Genomic DNA, 24,156 nt, shown 5'->3' on the forward strand with positions numbered 1-24,156 from the left:
TGGAAATTTTTCAGTACTTTAATTACCTCTTATTACCCCAACATTACCAGTGATTACATAAAGAAGACCAGTGCAGCACTCTCTGCTATTTCTTTAATGTAAAATCAATACTATTATGCAATACTGAGATGTTAGTAAAAGAAATTGATTTGAAGTACTTATAATAAACGGATACTTCAGTACATACAGTTGTAGTTTGTAAAAAGAACTGCTGCATCAAGGTCAACAAAACCCCTATTAAAAAATGTTGCCCATAATGGAAAAGTGCGTATCTGTCCCGGTGTCCAGCAAATGGGACAGCTAGTTAGTGTCAAGTGTGTTAATGGTCCATCCTTCAACTAATTTTTGCATTGCATTAAAGATACAATTTGTATTTATGTGCCGAAAGATGGCGCCAGATCAAACAAAAACAATGATGTTGTTTACTGACGCTCTGAAGCAGCGTGGAATTATGGGATTTGTAGTCTTTAACTTTAGCCATCAATCAGATGAGAACGAGAAATCACGTTGATGGATAAGGTAATCAAGTCTTATAAATGTTGCGTTTGATGACATCGTTTATTTCATTTTGTAAGTTTATATGTGATGTTCAAAACGAAATTGTTAGTCATATTGATATTACAGTACACTGAAAAAAATGGACTTAGTGGGTCTTTGAATTTAAATAAAATAAACATGTATATGCAACACAAAATATTTATATTCCTTGTGTAAACATAATTTAATTGATTAGGATTAAAATGTTTTGTTTGAATGTAAAATGAACACATTATTCTCACATCGATTAAAATTGATTGAATTGAATACTTAAAGCAATAAAATTGAGTTTGCACAAAAAAAGGCACCTCCTGAGCAGCAGGGGCAGTATAGCTCAATGAGAAGGACATCGATTGCCATAAAAGAAGAATAAAGATCGTTTGTTTTGGGCGCCAAAACGAAGACTCAGCAGCAGTCAGTCAGTCAGAAGAACTCTCTCAGACGGACACCACGTTATTAAAGTAAGTTCTAATATGTATTTATGTTCGCTTCATACGTGATATATCTTCACTAGATAGACTATTTTTGTTTACAATATGTAGCCATTGCAATGACTTGTAGTAAATATTAGTTTGGAGGAGGTTGGTGGAGTAAGTTAACAGTCAGTCAAGCTCATAAAGAAAAACACAGAGTTTTAAAAATGTCAGCTGTTTAACGTTATTTCACGTTTGGTAGTTTTATCCGAGTTGAAAACTGTCAGCTTTGAGTTGACTTTTGAGGCACTTTTTACTCGGCTGTTCTATGGAAACGTATCAGGACAAAAAGAAAAAGCTTTTTTTAATGTCTCGCGTGACGTCTGGTATATTAACTGAAAAAAAATTGCTTTGAAGTGCCACACCTTAAAGCTAACGTTTTCAGAAGAGAACCTTGTTTTAAGGTCTAATTTTGTCCAACATTGCGTCCTATGACAGATATAATACTTATTTCATTATTGCTCTGTGTATGTGTGACCTTCATCATTTGAGGTTTTGTGTTGATTTCACCTCTGAATATTTCCTCTTAAAGGTCCATCATCCTTTCATGCGCTACACACTCAAAAGCATTGGTAAGTCATTTCTTTCACTTTTGTACTGCTGTTAGGAGCTATATCTTATTTTTGTAACTAATATACATGTATTATTCTTTTACTCGCAGTACTCAAATATACAATGGTTGGTTAATCTGTTTTCAGATAAATGCTGAATTTAAAAGAATCACTACTGTCGAATGTTCCTGCGTGTCACCTGGACCTCCAATCCAAAAACCTGATGAAACTCTTCTATCAGAAAGGATGACAGCTAGCAAAAAGACTTCAAACAATTAATGATCAAATGACAGAAGTAAGTAATATAGATTCATTGACATAAAAATGTGTAAACATTGTTGGAAGTAAAGAACGTTTAGTATGTTTTAGTTACAACATCTTTTGGCACACGGGTCATTAAAACACCTGGGAAGATTTAAAGGGGTAGTTCACCCAAAAATAAAAATTCTCATCACTTACTCCCTATCATGTTGTTACAAACCTGTATAAATGTCTTTGTTCTGATGAACACTAAGGAAGATATTTTGAGGAATGTTTGTAACCAAACCAATCATAAGCCCCATTCACTTCCATAGTGGGGAAAAATAATACTATTGAAGTGAATGGGGCTCATGAACAGTTTGGTTGCAAACATTTCTCAAAATAAATATCTTCCTTCATGTTTGTCAGAACAAAGACATTTATACAGGTCTGTAACAACATGAGAGTGAGAAAATGAGAGAATTCACTTTTGATGTGATTGTCAGGTGTGGTAGCACACACTCGAAACGTGGCCTCTTTATTTAACTCATTCCAGTGTAGTGAACACTAGGGATGCTCCGATCAGGATTTTTGCAGCCGATACGATCACCGATTTGTAATCTTCGTGATCGGCCGATACCGATTCTGATTTTTTTAAAGCTGATATGTGCGCTCTTAGATGACTGTAACTGTTACATTTTTTCTAGATAAAATAATACCACGGATGTTGCCTTTGTTATATTACTTGCAGTAATTAGGTATATTATTGTTTTAATAGTGACTCAAATAAATAAGCACAACAAATATTGATTCTGCATAGAGAAATTTAATATGGCTTTAAAAAGGCTTATGTCTCCTAATAGTACTGAAAATAAAACACTTCACAGACTTTACTGTATTAATTAAATATACACGCATTCGTATGAAGTATAAAAGTTCTTTAGTGAAGAGCAGAGAGTGATTTTATTGAGAGATGAATTAGGTTACTGCAGCTTTAAGACGTGAGAGAGAGACCGCTCTGTTCACGTGCACTGATGACAGGCTGCTGTGTGTGTGGGCGGCGGCTGAACGCAGACAAGCAGCTGTGAGGAAAATAAAAGTTTAAACGCTCAAAACTTTAAAACGCATGCAAATAAGAAACTGTTGGCATGAGGATGCAATTGTCCATGATATATATGTGTTGTATACGCTGTTTGATGGGGATGTGAAGACGCCTCGCGCTGTTGACCGGAGCACGTCCTCATAGAAAATGCGCATATCTCTGTAAAGGCAAAGAGAGACATACAAATCTGCACGCCGCACATGAGCAAAGGGTTGTAAAAATGCTCGTGCTACGTAAAAAATGTCTTTAATTGCAGCCACATTCAGGATCCTTTTGATGACAAAAGTAAACAGAAAGATCGGTTTATGAGATCGGCAGATTTAGCGAGCACCGATCGAGTCATTTAATGCCATTATTGGCCGATCGATCTGAGCATCCCTAGTGAACACACACACACACACCCAGAGCAGTGGACAGTGCAGCTGCCTTGCTTTGAAAACCCATGTATTTGTAACCAATTGTAACATGCTGTGGCAATGCACTTGGGTCTGTATACTTACATTTATATTTGTTTGCATTGTACTAATTTCCAATGACACTTTTATTGTAACAGTAACCTTTTTTCTGTTTCTTTAAAGGCGGAGTCCACGATGTTTGAAAAACGCGTTGGGAAAGGAGACGGGCCGACTACCAAAACACACTTATAGCCAATCAAATCAAATGTCCGGTTGCGTATGTGTGGGGCGGGTCTATCAACAGAAGGTCCAGATTCTATTGGGGTAAGGGCGTGTTTGGTTAGGTGATTTCAAATATCAACATTGGCTTTCAAACAGCATGGACTCCGCCTTTAACTACATTTGTTTGTTTTGTACAGGGCATGGATGAAGTCAGCATCAGTGAGGTCATTTGAAGACACCAATGTTGGGATTTGTGCTCTCAAACAACATGCTTCTTGTGATGCAGAAGAGGATCTTTGTATAGTCCTGGAAGCCATGAAGGTGTTGCAACATCGTGTTTGAGCTGATGTATGCCTTAAACCTGAGCTATCCTGATCTCCGCTTTATTTTTGAGGAAATCCAAACTGCATTGAGCGTAACTTTAATGAACAGTTTCTTTCAGTGAAAGGATCAGAAAGACTGTGCTGCTCATTTTTGACTTTTTTATCTTTTTTAAGTGTTTTCTCTTATTAATACATTACCAGTTTGCTGCTCAGAGTTGTTTTTGGTAATGGTTGTTGTATTTTGTTTTTGTTGAATCTTTGATTAACATTTTATAAATGCTGTAGCTCTGACTTTCTGAAGGATTGATATTTTCCAGTTTGTAAATCCATTTTATAAATAATAGTACTTACTGTTTTGCATGTCTCTTTGGAATGCAGTGTTTGTGCTTTAGCACTTCTAAATCTACTGTGATAGTAACTATTTTAAACATTTGGGTCAGTTTCACAGATGGGGCTTTTCCTAGTCCCAGACTTTTGCAATGCCATATATCAGTGCCATTGTTTTGTCTAAAGATGTACTCCAGTGTTGTAAAAATATCCTAATATAACTAGGGCCTAGTCATGGATTAATCTACAACCTGTTTGGGAAATTGCCCCTTTATGTATGTACTGCATGTGCTGATTGTTGTAATAGTTATTGACTGTTAATGAATTAATGTGTAGTGATTTAAATGAATTGATGGTCTGAAAGCAGTGGTTTGCCTCAATATCACTAAACATTTGTACAAAACTCTTTGCTTTTTATGCCAATGCAAATGTATTTTGTATTTTTTTTTAAATAAATAACATTTGGATAATTATGGGTGATTATTCTGGTGCCAGAGACATAATGAAATTGCTTTAGAGTTACATAATCCCATAATATAAGCATTAAAAAAGCATGTTGGAATTACAGATGAAAATCTAGTCCCCTTACATAATAAAATTACTTAAACATTACAAAATAAATGTGTTATAGTAAAGAGAAATAGCACTTTGAGTCAACATATTTCTATTAGACTACTTAAAGTAATTAAAATGTTTTGGTCTGACACATAAAAATTAATTTGAGAAAATTATTTTGGTTTTAAACAATCGGATCATGTGGGACCGATGTACACATTAAAATTACGTAAATTGAAAGGATTTTTTTTTTCAGTGTATCAGTCCAAATTCGATGGTAAACACAGCTCAGAATTAAGTTTTCAACTTACAATGATTTTTCACATAATGTATTGACAGTACAAATCTTATTGTGAAGTGTCTTAAAATGACCATTTATATTGCTGTACAATACCTTTTGATGTGCATATCGTCCGCGGGAAGACGCGCTGATTACAGTAATGTTGTCATCAATGTAATAGCATACGTTTTTTGAAGGGTTACGAATCAAAACAACTCACCCATCGCGTAAAACACAAGCAGGATCAGAATCTCGGTCTAGTTAAATGTTGTCGTGAAGCTCTCTCCATCCAGATAATGCAACACCAAATTGATCCTCCCTCGTTTTGTTCCAAACTCTTCTTGGGTCGTTTGGTTGGCTCGTATGCTTACGGGAGCTGTCTTTGCTGACACAACCAGCGGCAGACGGTAAAGAGTAATCCATAAGTCCATAAGCAAGCGCATAGTTCCGCATTTGTCCACAACACTGGCTGCGTCCGAAAACTCAAGGCAGTGAGGACTGTGAGGACTTGTGGCCTCGCTGCCTCATGAGGACATGACTTTGGACTCGGAGGCCTGAAGGCCGCTCAGAGAAAGGCTTTCCGACGCACTTCAAAGGCAGCGTGTTTGAAATAAAAACAGAGAGCGCCTTTGTGATAACTAATCACATATTTCAAAACTACAATACTAATTTCTCGCTAGAAATGAAATTAAAATGCTTAAAAAGTGAAAATATACGTTTATTTTCACTAAATTTGTGCTCCAGCCGCTTCCTTGGCCGCCATTTTATTTTTTCGAGCTCGACCAGTGTTCTCATGTGGGTTATGTCAGTAAAGGCGGTGACAAAGGGTCACATGGATATTAACGTCATTGACAGGAGACTGCACTGCCCTGTGTCAATGTTTTGAATGGAAATTTTCTCACGATTTACAAGTAGTAGAAAACATTACAGATATTGATAGTAATCAGCTGGACAAAATATATAACACTGGCCTAGTGGTTTTTGGAGATTTTACTGCAAATATCTTACAAATTCCACCTTTAATTTATGGAAAGCTCTGACAGCCGCTAGGGCTCCATTTTCTCATGCATGATTGGCATCTTAAGGAAAATTCCCTAGCAACTAGAAGAGTATAAACCAGAGAGTAAATTGTGTCTTTACAAGGAAGAGTAGAATGAAGTGCCCATTGTTTTGATGTAGCTGCATGCCGATGTAAAACACAAGGATAATAAAACAGAATATCACCAGTGACTCTTAAATTTTAACCCTTGAGAACCCATGGGTCAAATTTGGCCAATGTTAATTGCTGCTAATAAAAGGGTTCTTGGGTTTTCCAGGGTTAAAAGGGTTAATAACATTAAGTCTGCCTTAGATGTTTAGTTCTGCAAACAATTTAGTTGTTTAGGAAATACTTAAGAGGCATTAATCTAGCCACTTTTCCTATAATTACCTCCAGCTCATTAATTCTGTTTTTAGGCAGTCTGTCTTTGGGTAACCCCTCGCTTTTCTCTCTATGCGGACACAAACGTGCAATTACTCAGCAAAAGCCTCTCGCTCTCATGGGAACAGTGATCCGCTCTCTCTTAACCCCATTTCCATGAACACAGCAGCAGCACAGAACGCTGCGAAATCAATCATGAATTGTCTTTTATTCTTTGAAAGTGATCCTATTGTACTGTTTTGGAATGTATATTATTTTATAACGTCTACACCCTATGAATGTTAGATTATTCTTCCATGTCTGGGAACCAGAGAACTAGTGTAAGGCTTGACATTGTTTTCGTGTGCTCATTCTATCTGCTGAGTACAGCGGGGGTCACAGACAAGGAAGTTAGGTGTGATGTCATATGGTGTGATGTTCTGTCCGGACCATAATATGAATAAACTCGGGTGGTCTGTCTTTTGAATTATAAAACAATAAACAATAATGGAAATTACCCTCCTTTAAGTTTAACCAACTAATTTTGTAGAGCTTACATTTACATATTACACAATGTAGAAAAAATGTGTGTATATATATATATATATATATATATATATATATAAATATATATATATATATATATATATATATATATATATATATATATATAAAAATATATATATATATATATATATATATATATATATATATATATATATATATATATATATATATATATAATACATTTTTATATTATAATATGTGACCCTGTCTGTGCAGGCTAATGTATCATCTAATAATGAGATTAGGAATTTGATTTCAATCATTGACTTCACATTGATTTCAGTTTTGGTCATGGCCTTACTCAGTCAATATTAAAGATATCAAGGTTATTTTTCACAGATTGTTCTTTACATTATGTTAGATGATTTTAGAAAGTGATAAATCACAAAAATGCATGTTTATGTCACATATTACAATATAAAATGAAATTTCTGTGAATAATTTTCAATCTTTCAAAGTCCATTTTACTCTCTCCAAAATCTTTGTTCATGGCTCTTCATCGCAGTTAAGAAAACAACTAAAATATTTTAAATATTTTAAATGATAAGAACACTAAAGGTTTTTAAATATATTTGTGGCCTGCATATTTAAAATAAAGCGTTAAATAATTGTAATACGTATCGGTTTTGCCCTAAACCCTATGCTAATATAAGTCCTGCATTAATATAAATAACCTTTAATTATAAATGTTCGAACCAACTACTTTATTTGCATATTTTATACTATTTCATCAGTCTTTTGCTAATTTCTTGTAGTTTAAATTTATGCTCACTTTCACGGTAAGAAAAAAGGTACAAAAGCTGTCACTGGGACAGTACCCTTTAAAAAGCTCCTATTTAGGTACCACCAGTATGTACCTTTGATATACTAAAATGTGTACAAAGGTGTTCTTATTGAAAGTGCACAGCCATATTTGACCAGGGTGACCATAAGTGCCATTCTTACCGGATACGTCCTGGCCAGGATTTCGGGTTTGTCTTCCTGAAGTCGTATTTGTCGACCGCATACATCATAGAGGATTATTATTATTATTACAGAAAAGGAACTGTTACATTTTAAGGTAAGAATGAAACTACAATTATGTCTTATGTTTTTTATGTGAATGGCGTATGCGGTCAACAAATACGACTTCCGGAACAGGGGCGGAGCCAGACATTGGGGGCTTAGCCAAAATCTAGGGGTTTTTAATCTAAGTGTTCTCTGTATTATCTTTCTGAAACTGTAACGTAACAAATTTTGACGATGATACTTTAACTTTTCTTATCCAAAAATAGGCAAAATATGTTTGCTGTGCTAACCATTTATAAAGCTACATAAGAAAAAAATAACAATTTTGACTTCAATGACAGAACAATTTCTCACCTTCTTATGGAAGCGTTTTCTTTCTGTCTCTCGCTCCATCCTCCTCTCTTCCTATTTCACTGACAATTATTAGACATAAGGATTATTTTAATGTAAGAGATTGAGGATTCACATTTTATGACTGTCTATCAATGTATTTCTGAGGTGAAATCATTGCGAATTTCAGTGAAATGCATATGGACAAAACATAAGCTGCCTAAGTAACTATATACTTTCTCACCTTCTTACTGACATCTTTAAAAATATAAATCGTATATCCATCTATAAAAAAGGATATATGCAACAATGAGCTAGTTTTTTCAAAGTTTAATTTACTATTATTAAATGTACTAAAATACAACGTTACCAACGACAGTGTGCAGCAGAGGAGGCAGACTAGACCAGAGCACAACAGTAAGTTTGACATCACGTTAGCCATGCAGAGATAATATATCAGTTGACGCTATTTAACAGTATTTAAATCACATAAATATACACTTACAACGGATGCACTGTAATAACAAAGAAACTAAAAATGCGTTTACTGTGGGAAGATTCAGCATATTTATTTGCCTTCAACTCGTATCTCTCATTCACTTTCACTGAAGAGGGGGACCGGAGAGTTAAAGCTGAATGCCGCCACCTAGCGTCCTGGATGAATTCATTTTACAGATCTAAAAAGATTCGGGGCTTTTGACAAAACATTCGGGGCTTGAGTCCCAGAAGCCACCCCCTCGCTCCAGAAGACGCACCAAAATCCTGGCCAGGACGCCAGAATGGCACGTATGGTCACCCTATATTTGACAGCTTTGTACTTATTTTCTGCACTTACATTTTTAAGTTTAATCAACTTAAAATTAAAATTCATTTTTACGTTTTTTAGTAAGGAGTTGCTATATAAAAAAAATAAAGTTGAAATAACTCAAGCTAATTCAACTTATTTTTATAATTTATAGCAACTGCTTACCGTTTAAAAACGTTTAAATTAATTAAGTTGTTTAAACTTAAAAATTTAAGTGCAACAAGGATTTTTTTTACAGTGCATAGTTTCTATTCGATTTCCAGCACAAGCATGTGAGGGTCAGCTGATGGGAGATTTGAGTGTTACAATACTCATTTAATAATTGAGGTTGTGTGAGGCACTTAAACCAGATTATCCTTTGTGAAGAATGTGACCCTATTTCACTCTTAAGACCTCTAGCATGGCCTAGCAGAACCAAAGTCTTGCTGCTAGAACAAATGCCATCATACAGTAAACTGTAGGTATTCAGACAGGTTTCATGTCTCAGGTTACCCATAAGTACACAAAACACCTCCACAGGGTTTAATAAAAACAAAACCCCATACAGAGAAGCACAGGAATGTTTTTTAACAACACAGCCATTGAAGAACCAACACTGCTTATATTTACTTTATTCAGAAATCGTGTTGAGAAACATATGCTTGATAAAATTGACCTGACAGTCAATCTACTATCAGTGGATCTAAAATAACAGAGTAGTTAAAAACATGCTGCGTATTAAAACAACTTCACTCCATATCATGTAGCAGCCTAAACCATAACTGACCACCATGAAGAGCTTATCGAATATCATTCTCTCTTAGCTTTTCCTCGTTTGTTCCTGGTTCCTCGCTCCTTGGTTCTCTTCACCTTCAGGGTTCTAGGACGGCGCGTCACCATCGACGGAGTGTTAGTCTGTGCGAGAGGTAACGTTGGAGTTGTACTCATCTCAAGATCTGCTGACTGAACTACGGTGTCCTCCTGAGTCAAAGTAGGGAGTGGCGTTGTATCCGTTTCAGCAGGCAAAACAACTTCATAACAGATTTTGACTACACGCCTGCCGTTGGACGATTTGGAGTGTTCCTCTATAAACTTTCTTCTTCCCTTGGCCCCCTTTGAACTTTTTTTGATTTTTGGAGGTGCAGTTGATGATGTAAGGTTTTCGAGCCGGTCCAAGCCTAATCTCTCTAGTAGCCCTACTGTCACCCCATTTGTATCCAGTAGGGCATCTCCTGAGGTGAGATCTTCTGTAGAGGAAGCTTTGAAGATTTTCTTCATTCTCTTTCTTCCTTCTCGCTGCCTTGAATTTGGCCTTTTGGTTCTCACAATGGGTGTATTTTGTGGAGTGGTTGTGGTGAGTATAGGTCTCCTTTCTTCCTTGTGCTCTGTGCCGTGTGGCATCTCTTTCCTTACCGCAATAATGGGACTCTCTGTTGTTGATGTTGCGAGGTTCATGCCTTCTGTTGAATTTGCGTCCGAGTGTGAATGGATGGCTTCTGTATTTTTCCTTGTCTTTTTCTTTTCATTTCTGTGTCTCAGCTTTGGGATTATGGGTTTGGCACGGGTAGTTGGGACACTGTGAGATGTAGGTGTGATGTATGTGTTGTTTTCTTGCGCCTGCTGCAGTATCTCTAGATCTTTCTTTGTACTTGCTGAAGTGGACACAACCTCCTGACTGTCATTAACCATTCTCTGAGGATCATCTCTCATCATCTTATTACCTACAGCGTCAAGCTCACCGTTCATGAAATTGTTCTCCGTTGTGCTTAATCTTTTAATGTTTTGATTTTTACCTATGACCTCATCCACTTGACTGGCAGGAGGTGGAGCTGATGTTCCTTCATCGACCTTCAGCACGGCGTCAAGTTTTTGGTTTTTCTTTCTGCCTTTACCCTTGCCCCTTATCTTTTTGTTCTCCTTTTTCTTTTTGCCCGAATTCTTCTTCTTCTTTCTTTCTGACGTCTGCGTTTCTCCTTTTCCTGTATCTGTGGATGAGCTTTGCGAGGTGGAGACCGTGGCGAGAACTTTGATGAAATCCTCTGCGGCCGTCACCACATTTGTGAGCGAGGGCTCTTCAGGGCCGGCAGTCTTTGATTCAGAAAACGTCGATTGGGTTGATTGAGTCTCGTCTTGCTTTTCTACCTCTGACTCTTTCGATTCGGAAGGAGCTATTGTTAATACATCAATGACATCAATGCCCCCAAAGTCGTAGGGAATGGATTCTTTGATCACTGCAACGGGAACTCTGTCATACCTTTTACACCTATAATAGATAGAAGAGTAAAAATCACATTTATTTATACACTGTAACAGGACAGATTCACATTTAGTTCCAATATTTTACATTCAAACTTTTTGATACTTACATCCCATACCAGTGGCGCTCCACACACTGTTCTTCATAAGTGAACTCAAAACAGGGCACTTCGATCACATTAAAGAAGGCTTGTCCAACCACTCGGGAAGAAGTGTCATTGACTTGTCTCAGGCATTCTTTCAACCTGTTTGATACACAGCCTGGGTTATAATTCATTAATATCTGTATGCATTAATATTAATTTAGGATCAACAAATAAACTGCAACTGTATATATTATCAGTTTAACATACACATTTAGTAGCTGTTAACCATTCATTTATTAATTTTCATCATTTAATATACTTTTAACCTTCCCCCTGCAGTGTGACAAATGAGTTTTCCATGTCGGCCTTAATTATCATCACAACATGCTGCCTATAGCAATTATACAAGAATGAGAAATATGTAGTTTAAAGTAGTTTTTAGACCCAGGACATGTCCGTCATCTATCACACTTGCACCACATCTCCTACACTACAAAATAAAAGTGCTATAAAGGGTTCTTCGGCACTCTTAAAAATAAAGGTGCTTACTGTGATGCCATAGATCAATTTATGATTCCTCAAAGAACCATTTAGTCAAAGGTTCTCATTTCTTTCATAATTTTTATAATCTGAAGAACATTTTTTACTACAAAGAACCTTTTCTGAAACAAAAAGTTTCTTCAATTTGTAAAGGTTCCTTGTGAAACCATTCCGGCAAAAAAGATTTTTCTATTGCATCATGAAACACCGTTATTTCTAAGAGTATATGCCACAGATTAACAATTTAGACACCTTTTTAAGTGCAACAGAAAGGCTCTGTGGATGTTATTGTAAAAATTAATGGTTGCTATAAATTTTAAGTTAATCAACTTGGCTTTACGTGGCATTTCAACTTACTATTTTATCTTGATTAGTGATGAGATGCTGTAACTTATCAAATAAAATAAAGTTGAAATAACTTAAGCTTAAATTTCAACTTTATTTTATTTACAGCAGCTCATCACTACTTAAGATAAGTGAGTAAGTTGTAATGACATGTAAATCCAAGTTGATTATAAGGCAGTTTAAGGCAACCAGTTATTTTTACAGCTCGACTTAGCTTTATTTTAAAATGTGTATATGAAACTTACTGATTGTCACAGTCGCAGTGGCTGAGGGAGTGCCATTTAAAATTGGTGTATCCGTAGTTGGAGGAGAACGCATGAATGACGTAGGGGCAGTGATCGTGCACGCGACAGCATTTGTCTGTTTCCGCGAATTCACCTGCACAGAATTCATCAGCAGTTTAATAACATTATGAATCAAACTACACTTAAGCTAAATACATCTAATCCAACTCACCCAGTTGGTCATAATGGTCCGCAATGTTTCCCGCACCACACCAAAGTGTACCGGGATAAGTGAAGCCTCGTTTGGATCGACGTAGCTTGTCATTGTTGTTTTCAGCATCCGACTCTTTTGGTTTTGTTGTCACGATCACGTTTCTGTCGCCTTTCGTCTTCAACTTGTTACAATTCGCTTTGGCTTCCGACAACCCGGTCAAACTCGGCTTCAAATCGGAGTTCACTTTTTGCTCTCTTAAACCGAGTCTGCATACGTGCATGAAGGATTTCACTTGCATTTGGTTTTGGATGACAGAGCAGTCGAGCAAACGTCCTTGAGAGTCGTGTACCGAGCGAACCTCTTCCATCCCATCGGTGACCTGATGGAGATGATAGTCACCTGCCATTGAACCCTTTGCGCACATGGTGTTGTTCAGCATGTAAAACAACTCTTTGCTTTCCTTTTCAGCATCCCAAGAGGTCAAAAATTCCCCTTTGACAAAGTTTCTGTCTAGGTAGGACAGAAAGACAAAAAGCACGGACCACATCGCGGCGGGCGGCACTTTCAGCACCACGAAGTCTCAGACAGCACCTCAGCCTCTCCAAGCAGCACCGGCTTCTTTCAAAGTCTGCTGTGCGTATTAATATGTTGTCGGTCAATAATGGGAGGGGTCTGTCATTTAATTAACCCTCTCCTCCACGAATGAACTCGAATAGTACATCTGTTCTCTCCTCCTGTCGTCTCGTGAACAATGTGGGATGATTTCCAATGGCGCCTTTATACATGAATCCTTTCTCTGCGCCTCGGCTATCCCAGGTTACATTTGCAAAACGCAAATTCATTCTTCACGTATTTGCAAGAAATGCAAATTTTCCAGGAAGAGATCAAAATTATCTTTAGGCTAAATGAGTCCATGAAAGAGAAATTACTACTTTTGAACAAATTTTTATTTTTGTTTTTATGTGATGATGATTTAACTTTAATGTCGATTCAGATTTCAAAGAACAGAATGTATATTTGATACTGGTTTAAAAAAATCTAGCAGACAATATTGTTCATACACTAAACAGATATATTGTTACATTTATATTACACTCTTTAAAAAGGCCACATTTTCAAAGTTAATTTAAACCAGTGGTTTGGTTTTCTATATTAACGAACCGGCATTCTAGTTGTACATTTCCTAATATAATTTTTTTACAAATATAGTTATTACTTTTTAAGATAATGCAAAACAATACATTCGAATTCGAATCATAAAACAATACAAAAAACACGAGCATTACAAGTACGTCTAGAAACAAAATACAATTCCAAAAATTAAACCACTTGGATTTTTATCACACATGTTGTTTTGTGTACGTGCATTGACATTCTGTACACTTCTGCATAATGAATGTAGGTTGTAATGGATATCTGAGCTTTGGCCGCAAGTAACCCCCATCGCTTCCAACACCTCGAGATTTACTTTGATGACGCAGCAAGAGGGAGGTTCCTGTCGCGCTTTCCATGGTAACAAGAGATGGGGTGATTCTCCCGACCCAACGAGATTGGGCTTTCTAATGCCACAAAGGAATGGGTAGTGACCTAATTTGGAACAGTGGGCTTTTTCAATGCGAGCGAATCAAGATCTCCATGCAGTTACATTTGTTGTGCATATCGGTCAATGTCTCTATCTTTTCCTATGGTTACATGGATCCTAACTTTAGGATCTTTTTTAAGTAGACTTTAGGCGCCACTAAGATAAAAAAAAGAGTAATTGGAGGAGAGAATACATGTTTGTCCATCTGTAAATATATTTGATTTAACTAAAAAGAAACACACCTTCAAATGCGCATGCATTGAATGAGAGGTTTTGTTTTTCTTCTCATTAAAGACTCGTGTGATGCAAATTCTCAAGTACAGATGATATTCAGTTTTTACTTTTTTTATATAAATGACTATAACTTATATTTGCTGACAAGACTAATACGTTGGAAATTTGGGAGTGTGCAAGTTCAAATGCAAAATAATTATGGTATAGCCTATATGTTTAAAAGAGCACCTATTAAGATCCGCAATGGGGTTTGAAAAAGAAATCGGATTGGTGGGGGAGGAAAGTGATGCAAAATCACCAGAGGAAACATGAGACTTGGTGGACAAGTAGCCTACATCTGTCCGATGTGTTTAATATTAATTTATTGTTTCTTGAAACGTTTGCCTGTATAATCACCGCGTGTTATCTCAGAAATTATATTACACACTGCTATAATTTATACAGTTTGGTTTTAAAAATGTTTGTGGTCTGTTTATAGAATTTATTATATCGCAATATTTATACTGTTTACTTACTATATGGCAAGTTGTGCCCTTAGGCATACATACATACATTCATACAAAATTAAGATACAGGTCTAATTGAAAGTTTGAAAATGAAACATTAAGTTAAAACAATAGCCTACTTTAAATTTGTAACACGAGGGTACGAAATGTATAAAGGCTAAAACGTTTTAAATGCATAAAGGTGTCCATATATCATTGCACTGTTAAAGGTCGGAAAAACATGATGCACATTTTTGGACACACGCATTGCCACCGTCAACAATAAAAAGCCTATCACTGTAAAAATAAAATGAAATTATATTATATTGTTATTAAAAATGCATCAATAAAATTATAATAAAATCTCATGTCAATATTTGTGCACGCTCCCAGTTTTTAGGGTTGTCTCATGTATTCACTGTTCGCCTCCCTCCGGACTACATTTCCCAGCATCCTCCTCGGTCTCTCACCTCACGTCTACAGTCATCCTCACCTGCCAGAGATCACCATCATTATCTCCACTCCATTTAAAGGGATAGTTCACACAAAAATAAAAAGTCTGTCATCATTTACCCACTGTCATGTTGTTACAAACCCACATACATTTCTTTGTTCTGATGAACACAAAGGTAGATATTTTGAGAAATTATTGTAACCAAACCGTTTGTGGACCCCATTCACTTTCATAGTAGGAAAAAATAATACTATGTAAGTAAATGGGGTCCATGAACAGTTTGATTCAGTCAACCCACTAAAAGTAAGAGTTAAAGGAATAGTCTATTAATTTTCAATATTAAAATATGTTATTAACTAAGAATTGTTGATACATCCCTCTTTCATCTGTGTGCGTGCACGTAAGCGCTGGAGCGCGCTGCGACGCTTCGATAGCATTTAGCTTAGCCTCATTCATTCAATGGTACCATTTAGAGATAAAGTTAGAAGTGACCAAACACATCAACGTTTTTCCTATTTAAGACGAGTAGTTATACGAGCAAGTTTGGTGGTACAAAATAAAACGTAACGCTTTTCTATGCGGATTTAAAAGAGGAACTATATTTTATGGCGTAATAGCACTTTTGGGAGTACTTCGACTCGCGTGAAAAGTCCGGTCCCCTTCTCCCTCTCATAATGGGAGAGGGAGGGTGTTCCTGCGCCGAGTCAAAGTACTCACAAAAGTGCTATTACGCCATAAAATATAGTTCCTCTTTTAAATCCGCTTAGAAAAGCGCTACGTTTTATTTTGTACCACCAAACTTGCTCGTATAACTACTCGTCTTAAATAGGAAAAACGTTGATGTGTTTGGTCACTTCTAACTTTATCTCTAAATGGTACCATTGAATGAATGGGGCTAAGCTAAATGCTATCGAAGCGTCGCAGCGCGCTCCAGCGCTTACGTGCACGCACACAGATGATAGAGGGATGTATCAACAATTCTTAGTTTAGGTAATAACATATTTTAATATTGAAAATGAGTAGACTATTCCTTTAACGCACGCTCAGGGTAACATAAAGGCATTGTCAATGGAGCACAGATTTCACGGGTCACCATGGAAACGGCAGAAACTTACAAGTTTTTAAATGAGAAAAACTTTATGAATTCTGGCAAAATGGTCATTTTAGGATCGGCTAAGAAGTGTGTGTGATTACAAATTTAATTAATTAATTAATACATTTAGAAAACCAATTTTACCCTATTTAATCAAGTCCAATATTTATATTACACGTGTGAAATGTTTTGTCTGTACTACACATCTTTAACTCTTTCCCCGCCAAAGTTAAAAAAAAAGTTGCCAGCCAGCGCCAGCATTTTTCATGATTTTCCAGATCTTCCAGAAACTGTTTTTCTTATATAAACAAACAATATATCAAATGAAAGAAGACCCTCTGCTTTCAAACAAAAAAAAAACGTTACATCCTCCCATCCTTAGTCCTCTTTTTATCACCCCACAAATATGGGTATGTTTATAAAAAAAAAAAAAAAAAAATTAAAAAAAAAAAATTTGAGCAAAAAGCTGAGATAATTCCATTTTTGTGAAGGACTTTTGATAGAGATCAGATGCAGAGCACATACACTGAGATCTTTCTCTTTCACGTGAGGCGTTACTTCTGGGTTGTATAAGTTGCGGATACTAGCCACCTGGTGGATAATAGCGGTATTGCGGAAAGCCGGAAATTCTCATCATTGGCAGGGAAGCGTTTTCTCTTAATTGACGAGTTATCTCGTCAATGGCGGCAAAGTAGCCTGAAAAATAATCATCGATTTTATATATGATTTTAAATATGTATTCATTATGAATATCTTTTGTGGCATATAAATTGTAAATTTGTCATAAGGCTTATTTACAGCTTTTTAAGTGTGATTGTATTGTGTATACATAAAATGCACTATAATAATATTCAATATATTATACTTATCTTACTTCTGCTCCTTTTCTGTATGTTCCTAAAAATGTTAAAGCCTGTTTTAATTCCTCATCTTCGTCCATGTTTCTTCATCACAGTCACTCCCGTGACAATGCTTTTACATTTCATTGACTCATCAAAATAAGTTATGCAATTTCAACTTTTTTGCAATGTTTGTGTTGACTGGCTGAAACGAAATTAATTCTATTAAAATCCAAATGACCTTTTCTCATTCTTAAATTTGCGTGGCTTTAGGTTGCCGTTTTCAAAGTTAGAAACTGCATTCATTCAGTACCCCAGTATTGAATAATGAATTTGGATTCTGTTCAGTCAACACAAACACTGGATTTGGCCACGTTGACATGGAACAGGGAGAGGGAGAGAGAGAGAGAGCAGAAACGCCCCCTTTGGACTACATATTAAACTCTACACCACATGTATGTGGTTACAGATGTGAGCTTTCCAACTCTCTCTATCTGTTCCTCGAAAATGAATGTTTTTACTGTTCCCCAGAAGAGAAATGATGGCTGGTATTTGTCACTTATGGCCCCAAATACAAAAGGACCAAAGTTTGCCTGGCTTGACCCCTCAAGACTCTACTGTAACTCCCAGGTAGGTTATGTAACTTTTTTAGTCCTTGTCAATGCATGTCAGTTATATAATATCTGTCTGAAAGATACATTAAAGCCTGATAGATTGTGACAGCTACTGTGTGGCTATAATATTGAACTTTTTTGATCCTTTTGACTTTAAATGTTGACTAGTATATTTATTATCTATTAGTTTGATTTCATCTTTGCTAACAGTTTAAATTTATTGCTCCCTGACTGATCCAGGCACTGTCAGATTGTGTGACGGACCTTCTCAAACCATTCAAAAATGAAACTATTGACCTGGTGGCTGGAATAGATGCCATGGGCTTCATCCTGGGTACTATACTATACTGCAATGCACGACTTAAGAGATAGTTATATATAAAAGTAAATATAACTCATTGCCAAAGATGTTAAATATAGAGCAGGATACAGTTGAGGACCCATCTGCCAAGAGAGGTTTAAATGTCGGAGTTCAAACTCTGTAATGTATATTGTATAGATGGTTTCAGCAGTAACAACATAAACAAGCAGAGTACGTGGTCAACACGTAACTTCCGGTAAACTCCGCTAAGAATAAATACAACAAAGTACTTTAAACGTAGTTTATTTATATAACAAGCAAAAAAAAAACACGTAGGTTACCTACACTGAAAAAAATGATTAATTGAATTTAATCAATTTTTTTAAGGTAAGTGGTTGCAATCAATTTATTTAAGCTACATTTAAACAAAAGTTTTATATTTTATGTTACTTTACTAATCTTTTTTGTTTAAATGTAGCTTAAATAAATTGATTGCAACCACTTACCTTAAAAAAATTGATTAAATTCAATGAATCATTTTTTTCAGGAAACCCAAACATTTGTTATTTTCGATGAGGTATTTGTTAAAGAGTTCAGTTTAGCAACTAGTCAGACCATTAAAAAAACTGAAACCGGAAGTAAAGGTCGGACCAGATGCGTATCGCGTCACCTCACGTGCGTCCGATGAAACCGTCAAATAAACACAAATAATACAAATAAAGATTTGTGGGTAACACTTTAAAATAAGGTTGTATTTGTAAACATCAGTTTACTATATTTGAAACGAACAAGCAATGGACAATACTTTTACAGTGCTAATTAAATTTATTTAATTTTAATTTAATCATTTACTACATTTTTTAAAATGAAAAGTTCTGTATCTGTTAACATATGCACAATGAACTAACATGATCAAACATTAAACAACTGTAGTTTTATTTTAACATAGAAGAATATGCTGCAAAAATATGTAACTTATTGTAAGCTCATGCTAGTTAATGTTTTGTGTTTACACCCTCAGAAATAAAGGTACACAAGTTGTCACTGGGACAGTACCCTTTCCAAAAGGTACACCTTTGTACCCAAAGAGTGCATATTAGTACTTCAAAGGTTCATATTGGCAGTTCAAAGATACATAACACATTTGTACCTAAATGGTACATAGGACCTTTTTTTAAAGGGTACTGCCCCAGTGACAGCTTTATACCTTTATTTTTGACAGTGTACGTTATTGCAAACATTTAGAAGACATTTTAGTATAAAAGTTTATGTTGATTCATGATTTGTTAAAAACGTCCGAATGCAAATACAAATAAGTGCGTACTCATGCTTAGTGAATGAGACCCAATGTGATAACATAATTTACAGGCTACAATAACTGCTCTGAATAATACCATATTTTGTCAGCACCCATGCTTTCAAACAATGACAGTATTTAGAAAATGAATGCCTTTACTAATTCAATGTTTAAAGATATCAATAAATAAAGAAACATCGCTTTTCAGTCATTTAAACTAGTTCCTGCACATTTTCAGGGTCAGCTGTAGCAACAAGATTAGAAAAGGGATTTCTTGCCATACGGAAATCAGGACACCTGTGTGTTCAAACAGACACTCAAAAGTATACAGATTACTCCGGACATGAGAAGTGCATGGAAGTTCGTCTTGATGTGTTAAAACCAGGTACTTATGGATTTTGAGAGTTTTATTAATTGTTTGTCTGATACTATTAAAACATTACGGGGCGGTTTCCCGGACAGGGATTAGACTAGTCCTAGACTAAAATAAATGTAAGAGCTGTCCAAACTGAAAACAGTGCCCTTCGTTTTGTCTCAATATGCCCATAAGTAATGTTTTTAGTAAGGCATGTTTGTTAAAACTATATATCCTTATTTAACTGAGGCCTAGGCCTGTCCCTATCCAGGAAACCAACCCTATGCACAAAAAAGTTACATCTTTGCTTTATCTTTGCAACCTGTGACATGCCATGATGCATTACAGGTCATCGGGTCCTTATAGTAGACCAGTGGATTGAGACTGGAGGAACTATGCAAGCAGCCATCAAACTGTTGGAGAATCAGGGAGCTGTTGTTGTAGGCAAGTATAAAACACCTTTATGCCCCTTTTCCACCAAGGCAGTTTGAGTGCTGGTTCAGAGCTAAAGCCTAATTTCTAATCAGTCTTTCTTTTTCGACACCCAAAGCACCGGCTCCGAAACCAGGAAAATGATTCTTAAGTAGCACCAAAGCATTTATGGTCTAGACTTAAGAGTTGGTTGAGTCAGGTGCTTGGGGCAGGATTACTTTGACATGATACTAGGGTAGCTAGCTACATGCTAAGGCTAATGTTGTTCTGTGTAAATGATAAAATATATTATGCCTGTACCATTATTCACGATTGCAACCTCCATTTATATAATTTTTTTCGAAATGCACGTGGATTTGCCACGTTTGGATGATAATGTTGTTAGGTACGCAAAGCAATTGATCATTATGGGTGCACTCACATTATCCAAACCAAACCATGCCCCAGCGCGATTGTCCCCCCTCCCATACTCCCCCAGAAGCACACACTGTACTTTTATCGATCTGGGCGCGCTTTCACCATTAGGATGCGATTGTTTTTAAAAAAGCAAAAAGTAAAGCTCTCTCTTAACACTGGAATCCATCGATGGCCCTGTCCCAAATGGCGCACTTCATGTGGACTTTTGGTCTCGTGGCCTTAAATTGCGTGGCTCGCTTAGTCTACAAGTCCGTAGGGTGTCCCATCTGTCATTTTTACGCTTTGAAGTGTGCTCATCAGCTCCCCCTTGATGCTGTCTTCAGCGAAGCCCGCACTGCAGCAGGCTTCGCACACTTTACCAACCCAGAAGTCCTGGCGAAAGAGCAATCAGAGCAATCAAACGACGGAAGGGAGGAGTTCACACTGACAGGGAACTTCTCTACCTATTTCCGGTGTGCCGCTCGAATCTGTCCCAAAATACGACTCCGGTGCACTCACATGGACTCACATCAAGGGTCCCTAAAGTCTGCACTACATGATGCCATCAAAGTGTGGACTCTGAGGAGGACCACAAGTCCGGAGTGTGCCATTTAGGACAGGGCCGTAATGTTAAGTCTGCGTTTTTTATTTGGAGTCATTTGGTGCGCGATGACAGACATCCCTCCCACATGTCATCATATTGCTTTTTGATCTGTCACGTGTGCAGCTCGGACATTCACGTAACCCCGCTGTGCGCATCAGAAGGTTTTAACAAAGGCAGATTAAGGTGAGTGGCAATTGACGTCTCTCGTTTTAAAACACGCTCTGGCACGATTGCTATGCAACCATGCATTGGGTCAATTTTCACCCGGCAGGTGTTCTGTTCAATATTTATCCATTATGGGTCAAAAATAAACCTAGCCATTTTTAGAGTGTGGTGTGTTTGTTGCTCGCTAAGCCCATGGAAAGGCTAACCGGTTCTTAAAAGGCTCATCACTCAAACCAACTTCAAACTAAGAACAGGACTAGCACCCGGTTCTTTCTGGTGGAAAGGGGGCACTAGTAAAGCACGGTGCCAACTATCCACTCCCCCTTTCCACACTGTACAAAAAGATAAGTTTGTTCAACTTAAAGTAAGTTAGCTGGTTGGCTTAAAACCCAACTTTTAAAATAATGTTTTGTTATCTCAAAAAAGATGGTTGTCAACTAATATTCTTAAGTTGAATTAATTCAAAAATGTACGTTAATTCAACTTTTAAAATAATGTTTTGTTAACTCAAAAAAGATGGTTGTCAACTAATATTTTTAAGTTGAATTTATTCAAAAAATTATGTTAATTCAACTTTTAAAATAATGTTTTGTTAACTCAAACAAAGTTGGTTGTCAACTAATATTTTTAAGTTGAATTAACTCAAAATTTCAAGGCAACCAGGTAACTTCCAACTTCTTTACAGTGCACCCAAAATCTTGTGGTTTTTGATTCCCCTTGTAGAAGCATTATCAAAATAAACAATGAAACTAAAGTATGATTGATGTAGTTTATTGATATTCTTTTTACTGTAAGGCTATTGACTCAAGAGGTTGCATAGTTTACGCATTTGGACAGCTGGCTTGCTTTAGTTAGGAGATAATGTAAACTTTAAATAAATAGCTATTGGGAATATTAATTATCAGTAGTCTTTAATGATAATTTTTGTATAATTTCTCTGTTCTTTGTAGGCATTGCCGCTGTGGCCATTGAGAACAGTGAGGGTGGGAAGTGGCTAAAGGAAAACTATAAGTATTCCCATTGCATTCCAAAAGAGCTTCAGGCTCAGATAGACAATCAGTATATGGAGTCTTTTTCACATCAGTAATGTAAAGGTGAAATTCAGGGAAAATCAGCCATTCTGAAGCGACTAAGAAAAGCAAGTCTACAAGAAATAATTTGGTGGTTGTGACTTAAAGGCAGAGTAGCTGATTTGATCCAGAAAGTCTCCTCACATCCTGATGGCAATCATTACGTTAATTCGTCTAAATGTATTTGTATAAATATGTCATCTGTGAAAGGCGTATGACCAAAAAATGTTCAACATATCATTGAACTCGGACCGAATGCAATAGTTGGACACATGCAATTTTTGCTTCTCTTCTGTTTTGGATGCCCTGTTCACGCAGACATCATACGTCATCAGCGTGCTTACGTCCGCTCTGTACACAGTGGCAAACAAAGTTTCCTGCTGATTTGACAACCGGCACAGGAGCCACAAATGAAAGAAATAATAATGAAGTAAAAAAAATCTCGTGCTTTTCCACGAGATTAAAACAGCTGCAAGAGGCAAAGGCTCTGAAAGGGTCGTTGCAGTTTTCTTTTGGAAAGATAGGTGATTTTATTTAGGTGAATTTAGATATTCAATTTTGATGAACACTGTGTTGCTTATGTAGTTTGTGTTCCTTTACAAATTAGCGTAACATGTTTTTACAATTTCAAGCAAACTACTACGTCTACACAACCGAAAATGTGCTAATTCCAATTTAAAACTTTGTTTATGTTTGTTGTTTTAATAGTTATTCACTTTGTACTGCAAAGTTTTCTTACTGGTAAATGAGAAATGGGCTTTCAGACGGTTTTTTTTTTTGAAAAGGCGTGGTTTTTAAGGCGATTTGAATGGAGGGTGGGATCGTGATTTTAGCTAGTAGGCTAAAGTTAGCATTTTTGCAAAATCAGCTACCCTGCCTTTAATTGTACAGGTTGTTTGTTTAAAAGTTTGATGTTGTTTGTAAGCTTAAAGTCAGGGTTTTAAATATGATTGTGTCTTAACCCTTGCATAAGGATTAAATTCAAAATTTAATTTAATTGTTTAGGGGCAGTTTCCCGCCAAGGTTTAAATTAGTCCAGGACTATGTTAGTCTTAGTTTTATAAGGACATACCTTACAAAAAACAATACTGGCGTCTTGAGACAAAACAACAGCACTGATATATGTTCAGATATGTCAATGCAAGATGATTTCAAATTAATACTAAATCTAAAACTTACATTTTCGTCTGGGACTAGGATAAATCCTGGATAAACCAGGGATTGGTTAAGCCAGGACTAGGTCATAAATAGGATATTTAAGTCATTTTTAAAAGCATAATTTATGAATAAACACTATTGTGTGCATCTTGAGATACAACACTCGCACTGATATACTTAAAAGATATGTCAGAGCAAGTTGTTTTGGATCAATACAACACTAACATTTAAGTTAGTATGGGAATAGTCTTAAGCCCTATCTGGGAAACCCTCTTTTAAAGGGATAGTTCACCCAAGGATGAAAGTTCTGTCGTTATTT

At 36.4% G+C, this 24,156-nt stretch overlaps 2 protein-coding genes and 1 long non-coding RNA gene across 3 annotated transcripts; 2 read left to right on the forward strand and 1 right to left on the reverse strand.

The window, feature by feature from the left end:
* The first annotated feature begins 622 nt into the window (after positions 1–622).
* On the forward strand, positions 623–3,982 carry LOC141361677 (uncharacterized). Its single transcript, XR_012367861.1, has 4 exons — positions 623–998; positions 1,543–1,582; positions 1,709–1,856; positions 3,718–3,982. It is a non-coding gene; the product is annotated as an uncharacterized lncRNA (long non-coding RNA).
* A 5,725-nt stretch (positions 3,983–9,707) lies between these two features.
* Positions 9,708–13,618, reverse strand: proca1 (protein interacting with cyclin A1). The gene is made up of 4 exons (XM_055196108.2): positions 12,777–13,618; positions 12,566–12,698; positions 11,460–11,594; positions 9,708–11,356 (listed from the first exon to the last, which is right to left on the reverse strand). Exons 1-4 carry the CDS (start codon positions 13,303–13,305, stop codon positions 9,904–9,906), a joined length of 2,250 nt encoding a protein of 749 aa, XP_055052083.2. The 5' UTR covers positions 13,306–13,618; the 3' UTR covers positions 9,708–9,903.
* A 4,278-nt stretch (positions 13,619–17,896) lies between these two features.
* Positions 17,897–22,747, forward strand: LOC129437805 (zgc:174895). The gene is made up of 5 exons (XM_055196112.2): positions 17,897–18,075; positions 18,300–18,393; positions 19,896–20,042; positions 20,361–20,456; positions 22,560–22,747. Exons 1-5 carry the CDS (start codon positions 17,899–17,901, stop codon positions 22,694–22,696), a joined length of 651 nt encoding a protein of 216 aa, XP_055052087.1. The 5' UTR covers positions 17,897–17,898; the 3' UTR covers positions 22,697–22,747.
* Positions 22,748–24,156: the final 1,409 nt, after the last annotated feature.

This window comes from Misgurnus anguillicaudatus, chromosome 24 (assembly GCF_027580225.2).
Source record: "Misgurnus anguillicaudatus chromosome 24, ASM2758022v2, whole genome shotgun sequence".
NCBI classification, from domain to species: domain Eukaryota; kingdom Metazoa; phylum Chordata; class Actinopteri; order Cypriniformes; family Cobitidae; genus Misgurnus; species Misgurnus anguillicaudatus.

What these genes read in the sequence shown, in the direction of transcription:
- LOC129437805 (XM_055196112.2), top strand. Translation starts at nt 17,899, where the DNA reads ATGTATGTGGTTACAGATGTGAGCTTTCCAACTCTCTCTATCTGTTCC. An exon ending in GACTCTACTGTAACTCCCAG is followed by an intron (nt 18,076 to 18,299) that starts GTAGGTTATGTA and finishes TGACTGATCCAG; the next exon opens with GCACTGTCAGATTGTGTGAC. An exon ending in TCTTGATGTGTTAAAACCAG is followed by an intron (nt 20,043 to 20,360) that starts GTACTTATGGAT and finishes GATGCATTACAG; the next exon opens with GTCATCGGGTCCTTATAGTA.
- proca1 (XM_055196108.2), bottom strand. Translation starts at nt 13,305, where the DNA reads ATGTGGTCCGTGCTTTTTGTCTTTCTGTCCTACCTAGACAGAAACTTT. An exon ending in GGACCATTATGACCAACTGG is followed by an intron (nt 12,699 to 12,776) that starts GTGAGTTGGATT and finishes AATTCTGTGCAG; the next exon opens with GTGAATTCGCGGAAACAGAC. An exon ending in CACTGCGACTGTGACAATCA is followed by an intron (nt 11,595 to 12,565) that starts GTAAGTTTCATA and finishes TGTATCAAACAG; the next exon opens with GTTGAAAGAATGCCTGAGAC.